General features: G+C 31.7%; 1 protein-coding gene across 1 annotated transcript in view; it reads right to left on the minus strand.

Moving 5' to 3' along the window:
* The window catches only part of LOC132751244 (C-type mannose receptor 2-like), a gene marked incomplete at its 5' end in the record, with an annotated part of 35,728 nt that extends 21,112 nt beyond the window's left edge, over window positions 1-14,616 (minus strand). Inside the window, 5 exons of the mRNA XM_060741404.1 lie at window positions 1,040-1,122; window positions 1,647-1,754; window positions 7,120-7,341; window positions 9,006-9,093; window positions 14,500-14,616. Coding sequence (XP_060597387.1) covers window positions 1,040-1,122; window positions 1,647-1,754; window positions 7,120-7,341; window positions 9,006-9,093; window positions 14,500-14,616 — 618 coding nt within the window. The remainder of the gene's footprint in view (window positions 1-1,039; window positions 1,123-1,646; window positions 1,755-7,119; window positions 7,342-9,005; window positions 9,094-14,499) is intronic.
* Window positions 14,617-16,888: the final 2,272 nt, after the last annotated feature.

Genomic DNA, 16,888 nt, shown 5'->3' on the forward strand with positions numbered 1-16,888 from the left:
AGTGAAATTATTTCACGCATATGATGTAGTTGGTCTTACTTTTCTTTAAAGTCATTGCGATGAGTTATTGTTCATTTTAAATTTCTATCGTTATCTTTTAAATCGTTTTATTCCTTAAAAATTACTTGATACGAATATTTATTACTCTTCCTTAGAATTCAAGAGTATTTTATTTCAGCCATGTCATTGCATTGTAAAATAGTTGTCAATGCAATCAAACATGTGACTTCTTGAAAGATTTTATGTTTCTCTTCATCAAAAGAATGTTTCCTCTCCTATAAAAATTGATACATGACTAAGTGTTAAAGGCCCATTATGCCTCAGAACTTCTTTTTTACAAAGGGCAAATATGAGTTTTCTAACGTTTAAGTAAAGGTTTTAGAGGATGTTAATACTAATCACCCGATGAGAGAATATCTGAATGTAAATTCTCCGTCATAAAAGTAGAAAATATAAACGAAGTAGTATTTAGATTTCCGTACAAAATACTTAATCACTGTAATTGTAAATGTTGTCAATAAGCAACATAAGTAAAAGATGGTACATACAAATCGTCAATGAGTAACAATTTGGAAATAATAACTTGACATCAAAAATAAAAAGCTTTTAGGAAATAAAGATAAAAGCATTTCAGAGGCACAATGGAACTTAAAAATTTATGCAAACAGAGGATAATAGTCTTGACAATGTATCGTGGAATTATTAAAGATATTATAACCTACTGTAGTGATATGAAATTAAGTTATCATTCATCATAAACAATAGAGTTTATCTTAATCTACAACATGTATTTGTTTCTACAAGCCTGTCTAGGTTTTTCTTAAACACACTGTGCTTAATGCATTAATACGAAAGAAGAATATAAGTATAAACATGAAGTATAGAGTTTAAGCTGATAAAGTATAGACGTTATAACGGTATAAACTACTCCATTTATGTATTCATCGATCACACATACGAAAGACAGTAGCTTATAGATCTACACGATCTTGTAGTTTTGAAGCAATGAAAATTGCATTATAAATTATTTATTTGTTACCTTTGCGGTAGACCAGTTCACTGACGCACGTTTGAATATATAACAACGACCACTTGACAAGCTCCAACCACTAGGACATGATTCTACAACGAGGAGGGAAACAAATCTTAAGATTAGTGTTTAATATTTATTTGCCCTATTTGTATCAGATTTTTGAACATTCTTATTGAACACTTGCATTGTAAAATGTTTCCTACATTTGAAGATAATTACACGATTTCATGCTACTAAATGACGATCAGCCGCTATTTTCATGCAAGAAAAAATTCTTGAACATATCAATTCATATCAAATGTATTTAACATTTCTGACGTTTTTCATTACAGGCAGGGGAATACTAAGAGTAACCATAAATACATATGTAAAATAAAAGGCAAATTTTGTTTTTCAATCTTTGAACAAAGAAGTCACTCAAAGGTACACCGCAACCTCCCTGTCTATGTCTCTCTCTATCTTGCTCGGCCTTGTTTAGCAAACTAGTTGGCTCATTGATGTATAATTTAATACCAAAATACCATTCGGTGTATTATTTGTTACTGAGGATTTCTTTCATGTAATGTCCGTAAATCAGATAATTAATTGCTGTAGACTTTATAATAATACTTACGCTCACATCTCTTTCCTGCAAATTGGCTAGTACAGGTACATGCATAACTGCCAGATTGACTTGTGCACGTGCCTCCGTTCTTGCAAGAGCTTTCTATGCAGGGATCATCTGTGATGGGTAATATAAGAAAAAAACCACCATGTTTTTCAGATAATGAAACAAACGTTTATTTGGCACTTTTTTGCATATTTAAATGATCGAAGACTTGTTACGAAATACATATTACGAGATACCGGTGACATGACGTCACTTCGATAATATAACTTCACATTAATGCTTTGTTATATATGTTTTTACACGTTCATATTATTATATGTTTTTATGTGTTATATAACCGTATTTATCACATGATGCCTTCTTGTTTATAATCACAATACATAATGATGACCCTTTGATGTTAAGCCTAGACATGCTTTTTCCTAAAAATGTTCAGATAGTAAGACAATCAATCTATATGGTTAATATATAACTGAAAGATTGACGGATGATTACGCATACAAATTGTAGTATTGGATAAAAGCAGCTTGGTTGTGTTACAGCAGTTAAAAGAAAGTGTATAGGTTTTAGTCATATTTAAGTAATTTTTAACAATTAGCAAATTGATCACAATGCTTTTTTGAAACAAATTTGTATTGCTATAAACATGGTATAGAAAGCTTAAACAAATCAAACATATTGATACCGGAAGAAAGCATTTTTAAATTTAACGTATGTATCGAGATTTTATATGCCGCTTGATGATCTTAAATCTGCAAAAGTTGTTCCCCTTTATAAAAAGAACGACAAATTGTCTGTTTGTTATTACCGGCCTGTGTCCATCTTAAATGTTGTATCTTTAATCATTGAAAAGGTGGTTTATGACCAGGTTTAAGCTTATCTTAAGGATAAAGATCTGCTGTATAAATTTCAATCAGGTTTCAGGGGTGGCTTCTCTACTGATACTTGTCTGATTCACCTTACAGACTTTATCAGGTATGAAAACGATAAAGGTAATGTTGTTGGTATGGTGCTGCTGGATTTGCAGAAAGCGTTTGACACAGTCGACCATTTCATTCTTTTAATGAAACTGCAAGCATCAGGTATTAGTATTGACGTCCTAAATTGGTTCAAATCATACTTATCAGATAGAAGCAGCTTGTAGATGTCTCTGGTACTTATTCTTCCAATTCCAAATGAACATGTTGTGTTCATCAAGGCTCAATCATTGGACCCCTTCTCTTTTAAATTTATGTAAATGATATGCCAGCTGTGGTCAAATAAATATCCTTTATATCCTGATTTTGGTATCCTTGTATCTGGTAAAAGTTTATCTGTTGTTTAAAAGGCATTGACAGATGATATGGAATTGGTCAGCCAATGGTTAGTGGACAATAAGTTGTCATTGCACTTGGGTAAAACCGAGTCAATTTTATTTGGGTCCAGGCTAAAACTTAGGTCACAATTTAACCTGCATATAACCTGTTCTGGTATATCCATTGAATCAATTTCATCTATCAAGTATCTTGGGATTACTATAGACCAAAATATGTCATTTTGCTCCATGGCGGAGTCTGTTCTTAAGAAGGCCAACTGTCGGTAAAATTTCTTTACCGCAAGAAAGAGTTTCATACTCAGCATACCAAGAAACTTCTGGTAATGTCTCTTATTCAGTGTCACTATGATTATGCATGCTCTGTTTGGTATAAAAGCTTGACACAGTCTTTAAAAAATAAGTTACAAATTTGTCAATAAAATAATGAGATTAGTACTTGACTTGGATTCCAGAGCCCATATTGACCCATCCCACTTTAAGTCCCTTAGCTGGTTACCGGTCCACAGAAGAGTTGAACAGATAATGTTGTGTCATGTTTTTAAGATAAAAAACGGCCTGTCTCCGGATAAAATGTCTGAGCACTTTATTTCGCAAGATTTCGTACATAATAATAGTACAAGACTTAGTCAAAAGGGTGGGCATTGTCTACCTAAGGTCAAAGGTCATGGTTCTTAATCCATTGCTTTTTCTGGAACTAAATTATGGAATGAGTTACCTGTAGAGTTAACGGAGATTTAGTTCCAGAAAAAGCAATGGATTAAGAACCATGACCTTTGACCTTAGGTAGACAATCTACCTAAGGTCAAAGGTCATGGTTCTTAATCCATTGCTTTTTCTGGAACTAAATTATGGAATGATTTACCTGTAGAGTTAACGGAGATCAACAGGTTACAAAGTTTTAAGGATGCCATCAAAGGTCATCTTTTGAATAGTATTTGATTTTATTTTTTTACTATGTTTTTACATATTTCGGCTCAGGATTTTAAATTGTCTGCTAATTATCTTTTTACAATTTTAGAAATGTGTTTTAAATCCTAGCTGTAAACAGGAGTGTCATTAACTCAAGATATGACTGTGATTTACATTTGTTATAGTGGCAGTTTTAAATAAGATTCGTTCGGACTTATAGCGATCACAATTTGGCCGTTATAAGGAACATATATTCTGTGGGTTTGTAGTTGGGATGTAAATATAGTCAAGACAATTTTATGAATTAACCAATTTATTAAGGCCAATGTATTTCAACACTATCTATATTTATTTACAAGACAATTAATCAAATTATTTAAAGAAAAGATTTTCTAAATAATTGGCTAAATTGTATTGATTGACAAGGCAGTCGACTTAAATTTACACTTTGTAGTGTTTGATTCAAGACAGAAGTCTTTAGTTAAATTTCAAGGCTTGAGCCTTATTGTACTGACCAAAGTGGTGCAGCACCCAACTACGTGTCAATAGTTAAGCTCGGCAATTTATTCATTCGACAAACAATAGAATTACAATTGATTGGATAACGATAAGTAATAAAATATAGAAACCGATTCGTTAATTATTATCAATATTAATATTGACCAATCAAATCACTTCTTTTATTTAACGCTTGGTAAGCGATAGAAAATGGATGCCTCCATGAAGGAAAATATGAGAACGAATTATAAAGTAATTTGTAGAAAAGTAAGTTAATAAAAAGTCATTCTATTACACATTTTTATGATTTATTAGTATTTCAAACATGATTATATTTAGGTCTGCCTCTCTATGTCATGCCGCCAATACAAAGAACCACAATGAAAATAAGAGCTTTTTTGCCATTTTTTGTGTTATCCTTGGTGTTGGTGAGTATGTCATAGTTTTCTCGTATGTGATATAGTATTTATTAATGCTGATTATTTTATCCTATGTTATGTTGTCAACTATGTATTTGCTTCCTATGCCGTGGATAACGATAAGTAATAAAATATAGAAACCGATTCGTTAATTACTATCAATATTAATATTGACCAATCAAATCACTTCTTTTATTTAACGCTTGGTAAGCGATGCAAAATGGATGCCTCCATGAAGGAAAATATGAGAACGAATTATAAAGTAATTTGTAGAAAAGTAAGTTAATAAAAAGTCATCCTATTACACATTTTTATGATTTATTAGTATTTAAAACATGATTTTATTTAGGTCTGCCTCTCTATGTCATGCCGCCAATACAAAGAACATCAATGAAAATAAGAGCTTTTTTTGCCATTTTTTGTGTTATCCTTGGTGTTGGTGAGCATGTCATAGTTTTCTCGTATGTGATATAGTATTTATTAATGCTGATTATTTTATCCTATGTTATGTTGTCAACTATGTTTTTGCTTCCTATGCCGTAATAAATCTATCTAAATCTTTCTATCTAAAGTTTAAACCTTTATCTGGTGTCGAAGTTAATGAAAGTTAACAGTGCAAGCAAGTTTTTTTATATTTTCAGCTTCTATTTAAGTATTTTTACAATTTAAAGTATCGTATATGCCCAAATACTTCTTATTAAAACTGAATTATAATATAAATAATTGGAAAGTTCGGATTTTGTTTAATTGATTTTTTTCTGAATCTAATTTAAGAATGTGTTAAAAATAGATATGAACTATGCACAGCGGTTAGATTACTTGATGAAACAAAAAATGAAATTCCAATGTTTATTACTTCAAACTGGATATAACTCTGATATACTTTCAAATAACTTTGTGTATCAGTCGTTGTGTGTATATAAACATTCTCTGCAAAATAAATGTCTGTAATAAGCCAGACATTAAGTAAAACAAAACCCGTCAAGACCGTGGCATCCAGACAGAGCCAAACATGAGGCCATAATATCCGTTTGAGTATCAGTGAAATATTCAACATTTAAATGTTACATCTTAATGAACACACTATTGATATTCACATCTTATTTAAAAAGGTAACGAAGAGGTATGGAAACCTTTACATTTTTATTCTCAAACTGTGCACGAGGTATTTTCTCTTGGCTAGAAGTGACTGTCTTTAAAAAAGTTGTCATATTTAACACTTATATATGACATCCTTTTATTTAATAGCTAACACCGCTAAATTATTACAGCTAATGCAGCTAATAGTAATAAAAGACTGTTTCCTTTCCTTTTTTTAACTGTCTCCCAAAATATGAACATCAAAATCAATACATTCTAAATTCACTCACTTGAAATATATGAAAGATAACTTAAATGAAATATGTATTTTAGAAAATCTCCAAAAACATCTATGTTGATACATGTATCAAAATTTACAAACAAGTGTATTTGTTGTTACACATTATGATGTTAAAAGTTAGGAATGAAGAAATCACTTACTACAATTATGTTCATCTTCACCAAAAGGACAGTCTCTATGACCATCACACAAAGACCATAGCTTTTATACATTAGAAGAAATGGCCAGGACAAAAATAAAGTATGAAAATTAACAAAGGGCAATAATTCAAATAATAAGAAATGCAGAGTACCGGTTCTTGTGCAATGCACTTGTCCGTAATAAATTCAATCATCCTAAGAAGTTTCATGTTCCATTTTAGGAGAAATGGCCTGGACAAAAATAAAGTATGAAATAAGAAATACGGAGTACCGGTTCTTGTGCACTGCACTTCTTCTTATTGAGATCCATCATCCTATGAAGTTTCAAGTCCATAGCTTTTATACTTTAGGAGAAATGGCCTAGACTAAAATAAAGTATGAAAATTAACAAAGGGCAATAACTCAAAAATCAAGAGCTGCAGAGTACCGATTCTTGTACACTGCACTTTGAGTCATTATAAGAAGCATGTATACCAAGTTTGAAGTCAATCCGACTTGTAATGACTGACTTATGCATTGCATTCATATTGTCGCATTAGGACGTAACTGAAAATAACAAAAAACAATATTTAAAATAAAAAAACTCAAAGCAGAATCCCTAAAGAAAGCCCAACACAACAAAAAATTGAAATGTTGCAGGCTTGGTTTGATTGACCTTGTTGGGCCGTACACGTCCACTAGCACCGGCTTATGCATAATTCAACATTTAACATGGACATAACTTGTCTTTTCCTTAACCTTGATTGAGATTGATTCATATCACATTAGTAACACCTTTAAACATTGTTAACGTGAATGATACTCTTTATCTTACTTGAAAGAGGACGTTCACAGAAATAGTTTATTGTACTTTTGCAGTTGTAGTCATTCCATTTTTCAGTAGGAGGTGCTATTGCAACACAATCTTCTTCTTTCGATTCTGCGCCGCCATTATTCGGTTCATTTGTGTCCCAATTTGTATATGTGGCAAGTTGTTGCGAGCCCTCCCATTTGAATGTATTTTCCGATTCAGCATCACCTAATCCGATCCAAGCTCCTTTATATTGTTTAAAAGAACATAACACCTTCTGTTATACATTTGTAGTTCTTGTAACATATGCGACGGAATATATAAACTGATTGAATCGATTGATTAAGGCACATTATGCCCCAAAAACAAATTTTACATTTTTAGAAAGGGCAAATATGATTTTATATATCTAATATAAAATAATGATTTAAGAGAGTGTTAGATGTTCGTAACCTGAATTAAGTAGCAATAAATGTAATATAATTTGTCATAAGAGGATCTAAATGTAAACAAATTAGAGAAATAAGAACCCCTAAAGAAAGTCAAAAACGGCAAAATTGAAAATGTTGCAGGCTACGTTTGATTGAGCATGTTCATGAAAGGTACTGCCAACCGCAAACTATCGTCCGCGTTCCCTAGAACCGGCTTAACCAGAATTCAACATTTAAAAATGAAATGGAAAAAAATTATGAATATAGAGAAATAGAGAAAGTTAGACTCCTTAAAGAAAGTCCAAAAACGGAAAAACATGAGAATGTTGCAGGCTCGGTTTGATTGAGCCTGTTCATGAACAGTTCTATCAAATGCAAACTACCAATAGTATATTTACTTCCGTATTAAATACTAATACCAATGTACTTATTGCCAAAAAGCAACAAATGAAAAAAAGATTGTTCCAGTAATAAGCCAATGAGTAGATTTGTAGATACAATAAGAGTACACGAAAATTATAAAAGCTTTTGAGAAATAACAATAAAGCATTTCAGAGGCATAATGGGTAAGGTTAGGTATGTCAATCATCTAGCCTTAATTTTAAAGCTTATTTTTCTGATTGTATACTACAGTTTTAATATCGAAACTTTGATTAAAATACTGAAACTAAATTAACAAAAACCACCACTTAGCGGTGCCCATGCTTTTTAAAGCTAAACACACCGGAAAATAGAAAGGGTAGTATGTAAAAGAATCCATTTAAATAGTTCATCACAGTAATTAGCTTATCACAAATTGATCAATATAATTAGTGAGCAAAACGTATTTACTTTACATCCTAGAGGTCATTTGTCAACAACTTTTTAAATTAAATCGTATGCACTGTTAGTTATGAAGATATATTTTCTTTATAATGTATAATTATTCTGAGTTATCACCTCACCGTTTCCACCCATCAATATCCATCGGAACCATCTCCCTCGGGCAAGGGCAAGAGGCAAGTCTTTGCTGTATTCCATGGCGACTTGCGCAAGATAAAATAAGAGTACACGAAAATTAAAAAAAGCTTTTGAAAAAATAACAATAAAAGCATTTCTGAGGCATAATGGGTAAGGTAAGGTGTGTCAATCATCCAGCCTTAATTTTAAAGCTTATTTTACTGATTGTATACTACAGTTTTTATATCGAAACTTTGATTAAAATACTGAAACTAAATTAACAAAAACCACCACGTAGCGGTGCCCATGCTTTTTAAAGTTAAACAACCCGGGAAATATGAAAGGGTAGTATGTAAAAGAATTCATTTAAATAGTTCATCACAGTAATTAGCTTATTACAAATTGATCAATACAAATAGTGAGCAAAACGTATTTACTTACATCCTAGAAGTCATTTGTCAACAACTTTTTAAATTAAATCGTACGCACTTGAGTTATGTAGATATATTTTCGTTATAATGTATAATGTTATCACCTCACCTGTGTTTACCATCAATGTGTAGAGATAGTTGTTGACGGCTTCGCTGTCGACTTGAGCAAGAGTCCCACCCTCAAGGGAGCATTTCATCTAGAAAATAAAAAATTGAAAATAAATACATCAATAAATGTTTAGGTAAATATCATATATTATAAACGAAATATTGTTTCCAGTATGTCACAATCAATTAACCGTCATGTTAAACATATAACATGCAACAGGAACTTCACACAAATGCCTTGCTTGTTGACGTCATTACAGACAAAAATGTTTATGCCAACACACTCAAGATATACTATGCTCATATGTATAACATATTTAAATAACAGAAATTAATTGAATTTTATAAAATTCTTACTTAATATGTCTAATTTGAATAAAATAATGAATAAACTATGTATGGCACCCTTTCTATTTGTGTATCCTTTAGATCCTAGTATTTGGAACAAGAAATTAACAAAAGGCAATCACTCAAAAAATTTAAAAAAAATTGTCATCCTTGTGCACTGTACATAAAGAGTTTCAAGTTGATATATTAAATAAAGCAAATGAAAAAATGCAAACATATTTAAAGCATATATAAACATAAATTAAACAGTCGTTGATCTATATACAGTTTCACGACATATATGGAAAATATAATGTAAAGAAAGCAGGTTTTATTATTTATAACTCAAATTAAATATCAAGTATTCTAAACTTGTTTTTATTATCTACCATAACATAATCTGACATTTTCTGTTTGTGTTCTGATTATACTGACCAAAAGGCGATGGTGCGATGGTGAAAACGCGATGGTATGATGGTGAAAGCGCGATACTACGGTAATGAAAGCGCGATGGTACGATGGTGGAAAAGCGATGGCACGATCGTAAAGGCGCGAAAGTACGATGGTGAAAAGGCGATGGCACGATGGCGAAAACGCGATGGCACGATGATGAAAACACGATGAAGCAATGGTGCGATGATACGATGGTGAAAACGCGATGGTACGATGGTAAAATCTCGATAGTACGATGGTTAAAACGTGATGTAATATCGCGTTTTCACCATCGTACAATCGCGCTATCCCGATTTCACCATTTAACCATCGCGTTTTCATCATCGTAACATCGTGTTTCACCATCGTACCATCGTGCCATCGCGTTTTTCCCATCGTTCCATCGTGCATTACGGGTACAGACTAAATAAAAAGTCACGATTGTCAAAACGCAACAACATCCACTACAGATTTATATGTGACCACCTATTACTCGTAGAGTTTTCCTAATGGTATATTTTGTTTATGTGAAGTCACAATTTTTTATTGTATATTTTCAAGACACTGTGTAGCAATTATCGATATTTTCTGGAACATTTATCTTAGACTGCGAATGATAAAGTAAAACGCAGAACATGCAGCCAAAAAATGCAACTCCGTTTATTGTTCCCGTCATATGTAAAATATGGCTAAGGATCTACAATTTTTTACCTTATAAGTATTTACTTTAGTATTTGAACAACCATAATAATGCATACATGGTAACATACGGAAAAAATCCGACAATTTTGAAAGAATAATTGAAAATACTGATTTAATTAATGGTTAACAGTATATAATGTATATATATCAAATATCTGTTTTTGTTTCTTATATGAAAATGTTATATAAATTATGTCGTCAGCACAATAAGTAATACATGAAAACGCTTTCGGTAAGCAATGGCATAAATACATGTGCATATATCGAAAAAACTAATGGCTTCTTTATTGTGTCACTTTCAAATTATTAAATTACATAGAGGATATTTGTTTGATTTGCATGTACGATTGAAAATATAATTTCACTGAGTGAACACAAGATGCAATATTTTCACGAGTGGCGTAGCCACGAGTGAAAATATAATAGCTGGTGTTCACGAATGAAATATATTTCAATCTTATATGTAAAACAAATAAATGTTCTTTTTATTTCATGCTTTTAAGTGAGTTTAAGTATTTTGTACTGATTTTGCCGCGTAACGTCGCGCAATCTCCTTTGTGACGTCATCACATCATGACGTCTCATCATCAATTTTGAAATATAGTTCTGTCAAATTTCTTTAATTTTGTTACATTTTTAATATGATATATGGGGACATCGACTTTCTTTTCCTAAAGAAGCAAAATTTACGTATGACGGCATTTAAAATCGTTTTATTCTTTTAAAATTACTTGATACGAATATTTATTTCTTTTCCTTAGAATAAAAGAGTATTTTTATTTCAGCCAATTGTCCATGAAATCAAACATGTGACTTCTTGAAAGATTTTATGTTTCTCTTCATCAAAAGAATGATTCCTCTCCTATAATCATTGATACATTACTTAGTGTCTAAGGCTCATTATGCCTCAGAAACGATTTTTGTCCCTTCATTTTTAGAAAGAGTAAATATAATGGTTTTAGAGGCTGTTAAATGCTTATCATGATGACAGAATCTCTGAATGTAAAATCTCCGTCATAAAAGTGAAAATTATAAACAAAATAGTGTATTGATTTCCGTACAAAATACAAAATAACTGTAGTTGTTGTCAATAAGCAACATAAGCAAAAGATGTTGCAATGGGTAACATTTTGGAAACACTAACTTTACATCAAAAATAAAAAGCCTGAAGGAAATAAAGATAATAGCATTTCAGGGGCACATTGGTCCTTAAAATTTTATGCAAAAAGAAGATAATAGTCTTTGCAATGTTTCGTTTATATCAAATGAAATTATCAAAGATATGATAACCTAATGAAGTGATATGAAATTAACATATCATTCATCATAAACAATAGAGTTAATCTTAATCTATTTGATTCTACCAGCCTGTCCGGGTATTACTTAAACACACTGTGTTTAATGCATTAATACTAAAGAAAAATATTAGTATAGACGTAAAGTTTAGACTTCAAGCTGATATAGTATAGACTTTATTAACGGCATGTTTTTGCCACTCACATATACGAAAGACAGTAGCTAATACATATGCGCGATCCTGTAGTTTAGAAGCAAATAACATTGCCATATAGATTATTTATTTGTTACCTTTGCGGTAGACCAGTTCACTGACGCACGTTTGAATATATAACAACGACCACTTAACACGCTCCAACCACTAGGACATGATTCTACATTGAGGAGAAAAACAAATCATAAGATTAGTGTTTAATAACTATTTGCCCTATTTGTATCAGTTTTTTTTCTTAAATGTATTAGATTTTTGTTCATGCTTATTGAAAACTAGCATTGTAAAATGTTTCCTATATTTGAAGATAATTACACGATTCCATGTTACTAAAAGATTCCATGTTACTAAATGACGATCAGTCGCTATTTTCCCGCATGATAAAATTCTTCAAAATATTAATTAATATTGTGGGACCCATGATGTCATCACAAAGACAATAAATGATAAATTTTGATCAAATTTCTTATACAGTCCGAAACCAGCCCTATCCGAAAATATGGCATGCAAGCTGTCAGTCACAGAAATTTTATCGTAATTACTTGGTTCTACATTAAAGTACATGTTTAATTCAATCAATTACCGGTCATTGAAGATACCTGGGGTGTAATTGTACACTGTCAACATTTAGAAATTATGTTTTATCTGTGTAACTAATATTCATCACCCTTCGTAAGATTTGCGGGTGTCTTGGTTGAAATTGATGTAGTTTACGACATTCCGTTAGTTAAATACCCCTTCCGGGAATCGGTAAAGCTTATCATGCAGGCTATAAATATTATTTATACATTGTCTATTGTTACTTTTGCTATATATAAGTAGGAAGATTTATTTTAGATACAGCGACATGGTATTTGAGTAATGTACATGCAATTTTAATTTAAATTATGCTAATTAAAGTTTTATTTAGGAATGGCGGAACAGCGACCTTCCAGTATTCAACGATTCCTGCAGAGCTTTCCTGCAATTCGAGCATCGTATGATATAAAAGCTCGAGCGCGCCCTTGATCGACCTCTTGCACCCCTAAAAATTGTTAGGGTTAATCCACGAGAGTGATTTCTAGAATTTTCAGACTTATTTTGTTGATTCTTGACTGTTTGTGTGACCGGATACAGACGAAAGTGAAAGTAAGGATGGTGTTCGATGTTTGGATTCACCAGTTGGAAGTTCCATGGTTCAGTTAAGTTGTTTCTTGTTCATTTTTATTTTGTTTTAGAAGAAGATGCTGACGGACGCTAAAGATTGCCGATGACCTTCATATTTTCTTAGAAGTTTTGGGACTATAGGGACTATTTTTTTGTGTAATGCGGCTGACCAATCAGAATTCAGGGTGTGGATGACGTTTGTTATTGTTTATATTTTGCACGTGTTATATTTTTTTATGAAGATAGAGAGAAGAATGTACATGCAGAAAGGAAAGAGTTGGACAAGAAGCCATTTTAGTCAAGAAATCTGTTACAGTTTGACAGTTCAGTTGATGTTCATGCTGAAAATTAGATAAAACTTCATAAGATGTATTATCTAAATATATATTAGGGTTTTTGGAATGAAAATCATTCATGGGTTATGCTCATGTTTCAGTCCTTCCTGTAATTTATAAGTCTACTTGAAAAATGTTATATTTGTTACTGAAATCAAGAAGAGATTTATGCTTGTGTTCCTGCTTAAAGTTGCTTTTAATATGTGAGCAGTGGTATATAAGTGTCTCACTTATCTCACTCTCACTATGTATGTCTCTGCATGGCTTTTATAGTAAGAGCAGTGGTGTATGAGTTTATATATCTCATCTCGCTCTCTTTGCATGTGCTTATGTTCGAGCAGTGATATATGAGTATTTTACTCATCACACTCTCATGTCTGCGCAGTTTATGCTTATCTATGTGCTTATATATATTTTATCCAGTATACTGATGACCTAGATCTTGACCAACATATATGAAGCTGATGTCTATAAGAAGTCACAGATTACAGACACAGATATAAACGATTTATGAAATTCATATGTACACATATTTTTGAAGATATTTTTCAATTATATTGTTGAAACTTAACATGATATGGCTATAATTTCATCCTTCATGGCCCTCATTTATCATATTTAGCCTATAAGGGTATCGGGGTCTGGCTCCATAAGCTTGATTGCTTAAGACGCCTTGCATGGACTAGGATTCGAACCATATTTGAAGTTATTTCTTAGTGCCGGCCCCACTAGACTCTGACAATGTATTTAACATTTCTGACGTTTTTTCATTACACGCAGGGGAATATTAAGAATATCCAGAAATACATATGTAAAATAAAAGGCATATTTAGTTTTTCAATCTTTGGACAAAGAAGTCACTCTCAAATGTACACCGCAACCTCCCTGTGCCTATCTCTCCCTTGTTTAGCAAACTAGTTGCCTCACTATTTTATAATTTAACACCAAAAGACCATTCGAAACATGGTGTATTATTGTAACCGAACATTTCTTTAGTGCTCGTCAATCAGATAATAAAATGTTTTATTTCTTATAATAATACTTACGCTCACATTTAGTTCCTGTAAATTGGCTAGAACAGATACATTTATAACTGCCAGAATAAAATGTGCAGGTGCCTCCGTTCTTGCAAGGGCTTTCCGTGCAGGGTTTATCCGTGATGGCTAATATTAGAAAAAAAAACCATGTTTTTCAGACAATTGTTTGTTACCACACTTGATTAAAATTCTACATATGTATATAATTATGCTTCTAAAACAAGTTTTAAACATCAAAGAATATAACAAATAATCCTTTTCATTTCAGTGTAACAGTTGGTTGATTCAGGAATAAATAAAGATTTCTGATGGTGTCTCAGTTAATTATATTCTATTGTTTGTAGGTTCCAATTAAAAAAGGGTGTGCTACAAAATACAAAAAACATAAATATGCTAAATAATAAAAGCAAAATAAAAAGCATACATAAGCAAGCACAAATAAACAAAAGCAAATTAATTGTAATTAATTTCATATTTAGATAAATGTTTAATTATGAAGTTATATTTAAAAATATAAAAACTCAATTCAGCTGAGAAACAGCTCATTCAGAATGGTATTGAAAACATCTGGATTAAAATTAATTTGATAATTATTTTACATAACCAATTAAAAAGGACAAAGGACAGGACAGGGACAACCTGGGATTTACCTATCTGTAAAAAAATGATAAACTTTATTCTGTTAAGGTTGGTTGGAAACCATCCTTCATCAACAATTTCCCTGACCGAAGTGAATACTTTTTACAAATCCCGCCAAACGTGAAAACTTTGAGATAGAACAGTCCCTGGGGACCGTTTGTGTGCAAAAATGCAAAAAAAGGTCCATGGATAAATGTTATACCAATGTAAAGCTTAATATTTGAAGTTTACAAAAAAATTGGTAGACATGTTAAATCATGGTACGTTTTGAGAAATCCAAAATGGCTGCCAAGATGGCCGCCAAATTATTGAAATAAGTTCTTTTTGTATTTATTTTAGTACATGTGATCTAAAAGCTTCACATCCTATTGGAACAATATGAAAATGGGTCCTTTTCCATTTTCTTATACATATGCTCTTCTTTTCATAGGGAAATTTTGCTAAAAAAGCATGAAAAAGTATCAAAAATCGACACGGGGCTGACATTTTTTCCTACCAGCTAAGGCATACCACATATTACAAAGACCTGATCAACATCTTACTTATTGTACCCTTATTTGCATTTTTATTGTGTGAGAATATGAATTCGGACAATCCTAAATTGGGTGGGGTACGTCCCAATTTCTAGTGAATTGATATACATGTATTACAATTATTAAGACTAAAAATAACGGACAAGATTACATTTTGATATGTTCTTAAGTCTATATGTTTTACAGGTATATTTCCATTCTAACAACATTAATTGGTTATGTTGCCATGGCAACAAAATGATAAAATAAAAGACACCCGGAAAACAAATAAGTCTTGCAGTTACATCATTTTAAGCATGATGTATAATTTAATGTCATGATTATGCATTACAGAATTCAGAATTGGATACATTTACACTGTTGTAATTGAAATGTAACAAAATCTTCTCGAATTTAACAACATTTACTTTCCATGAAGAACACAAATTTGAATAATAACATCAGTAACATTTTGCTGAATCGTTACAGTAAAAATAAAAATTGTTAAAGTTTTTACAGGCAAATGATAATAATGAAATCTACCCAAGAATTCTACAGACAAAAATTGGTGATCATCCATCAGTTAATTCTGTAGAAGAAGATATCTAAAGGTTTTTCTATTTTTAGCTCTAGAGACCCCTAAAAAAGGCCAATCAAATTAATATGAGCAAACTTGATAAAAGACAACCCAAGATGCTACAGACAAAGTTTGGTGATTATCCATCAATTAGTTCTGTAGAAATAGACATTTAAAGGTATTTCTATTTTTAACTTTTGCAACCCCTGAAAGAGGCCAATCAAAATAATATTGACAAACTTGATAAAAAACTACCCAAGAATGTTACAGACAAAGTTTGGTGATCATCCATACATTAGTTCTTTAGAAATAGACATTTAAAGGTATTTCTATTTTTAGCTTTAGAAGCCCCTAAATGGGGCCAGTCAAATCAATTTGAGCAAACTTGATACAACACTACCCGAGAATGTAACGGACAAAGTTTGGTTATCATCCATCAATTAGTTCTGTAGAAGAATATGTTTAAAGGTTTTTCTATTTTTAGCTTTAGCGGCCCCTACAAGGGGCCAATCAAATTCATATGAGCAAACTTGATAAAATACTACCGTAGATTGCTACAGACAAAGTTTGGTGATCATCTATCCATTAGTTTTGTAGAAGAAGATGTCTTAAGGTTTTTATAACCATTCAAATATAACATGTTGTATCACTTTTTTTGTATAGAACATGT

Source organism: Ruditapes philippinarum, unplaced genomic scaffold (assembly GCF_026571515.1).
Source record: "Ruditapes philippinarum isolate M1 unplaced genomic scaffold, ASM2657151v2 ctg4142_1_1_1_1, whole genome shotgun sequence".
Lineage (NCBI taxonomy): Eukaryota > Metazoa > Mollusca > Bivalvia > Venerida > Veneridae > Ruditapes > Ruditapes philippinarum.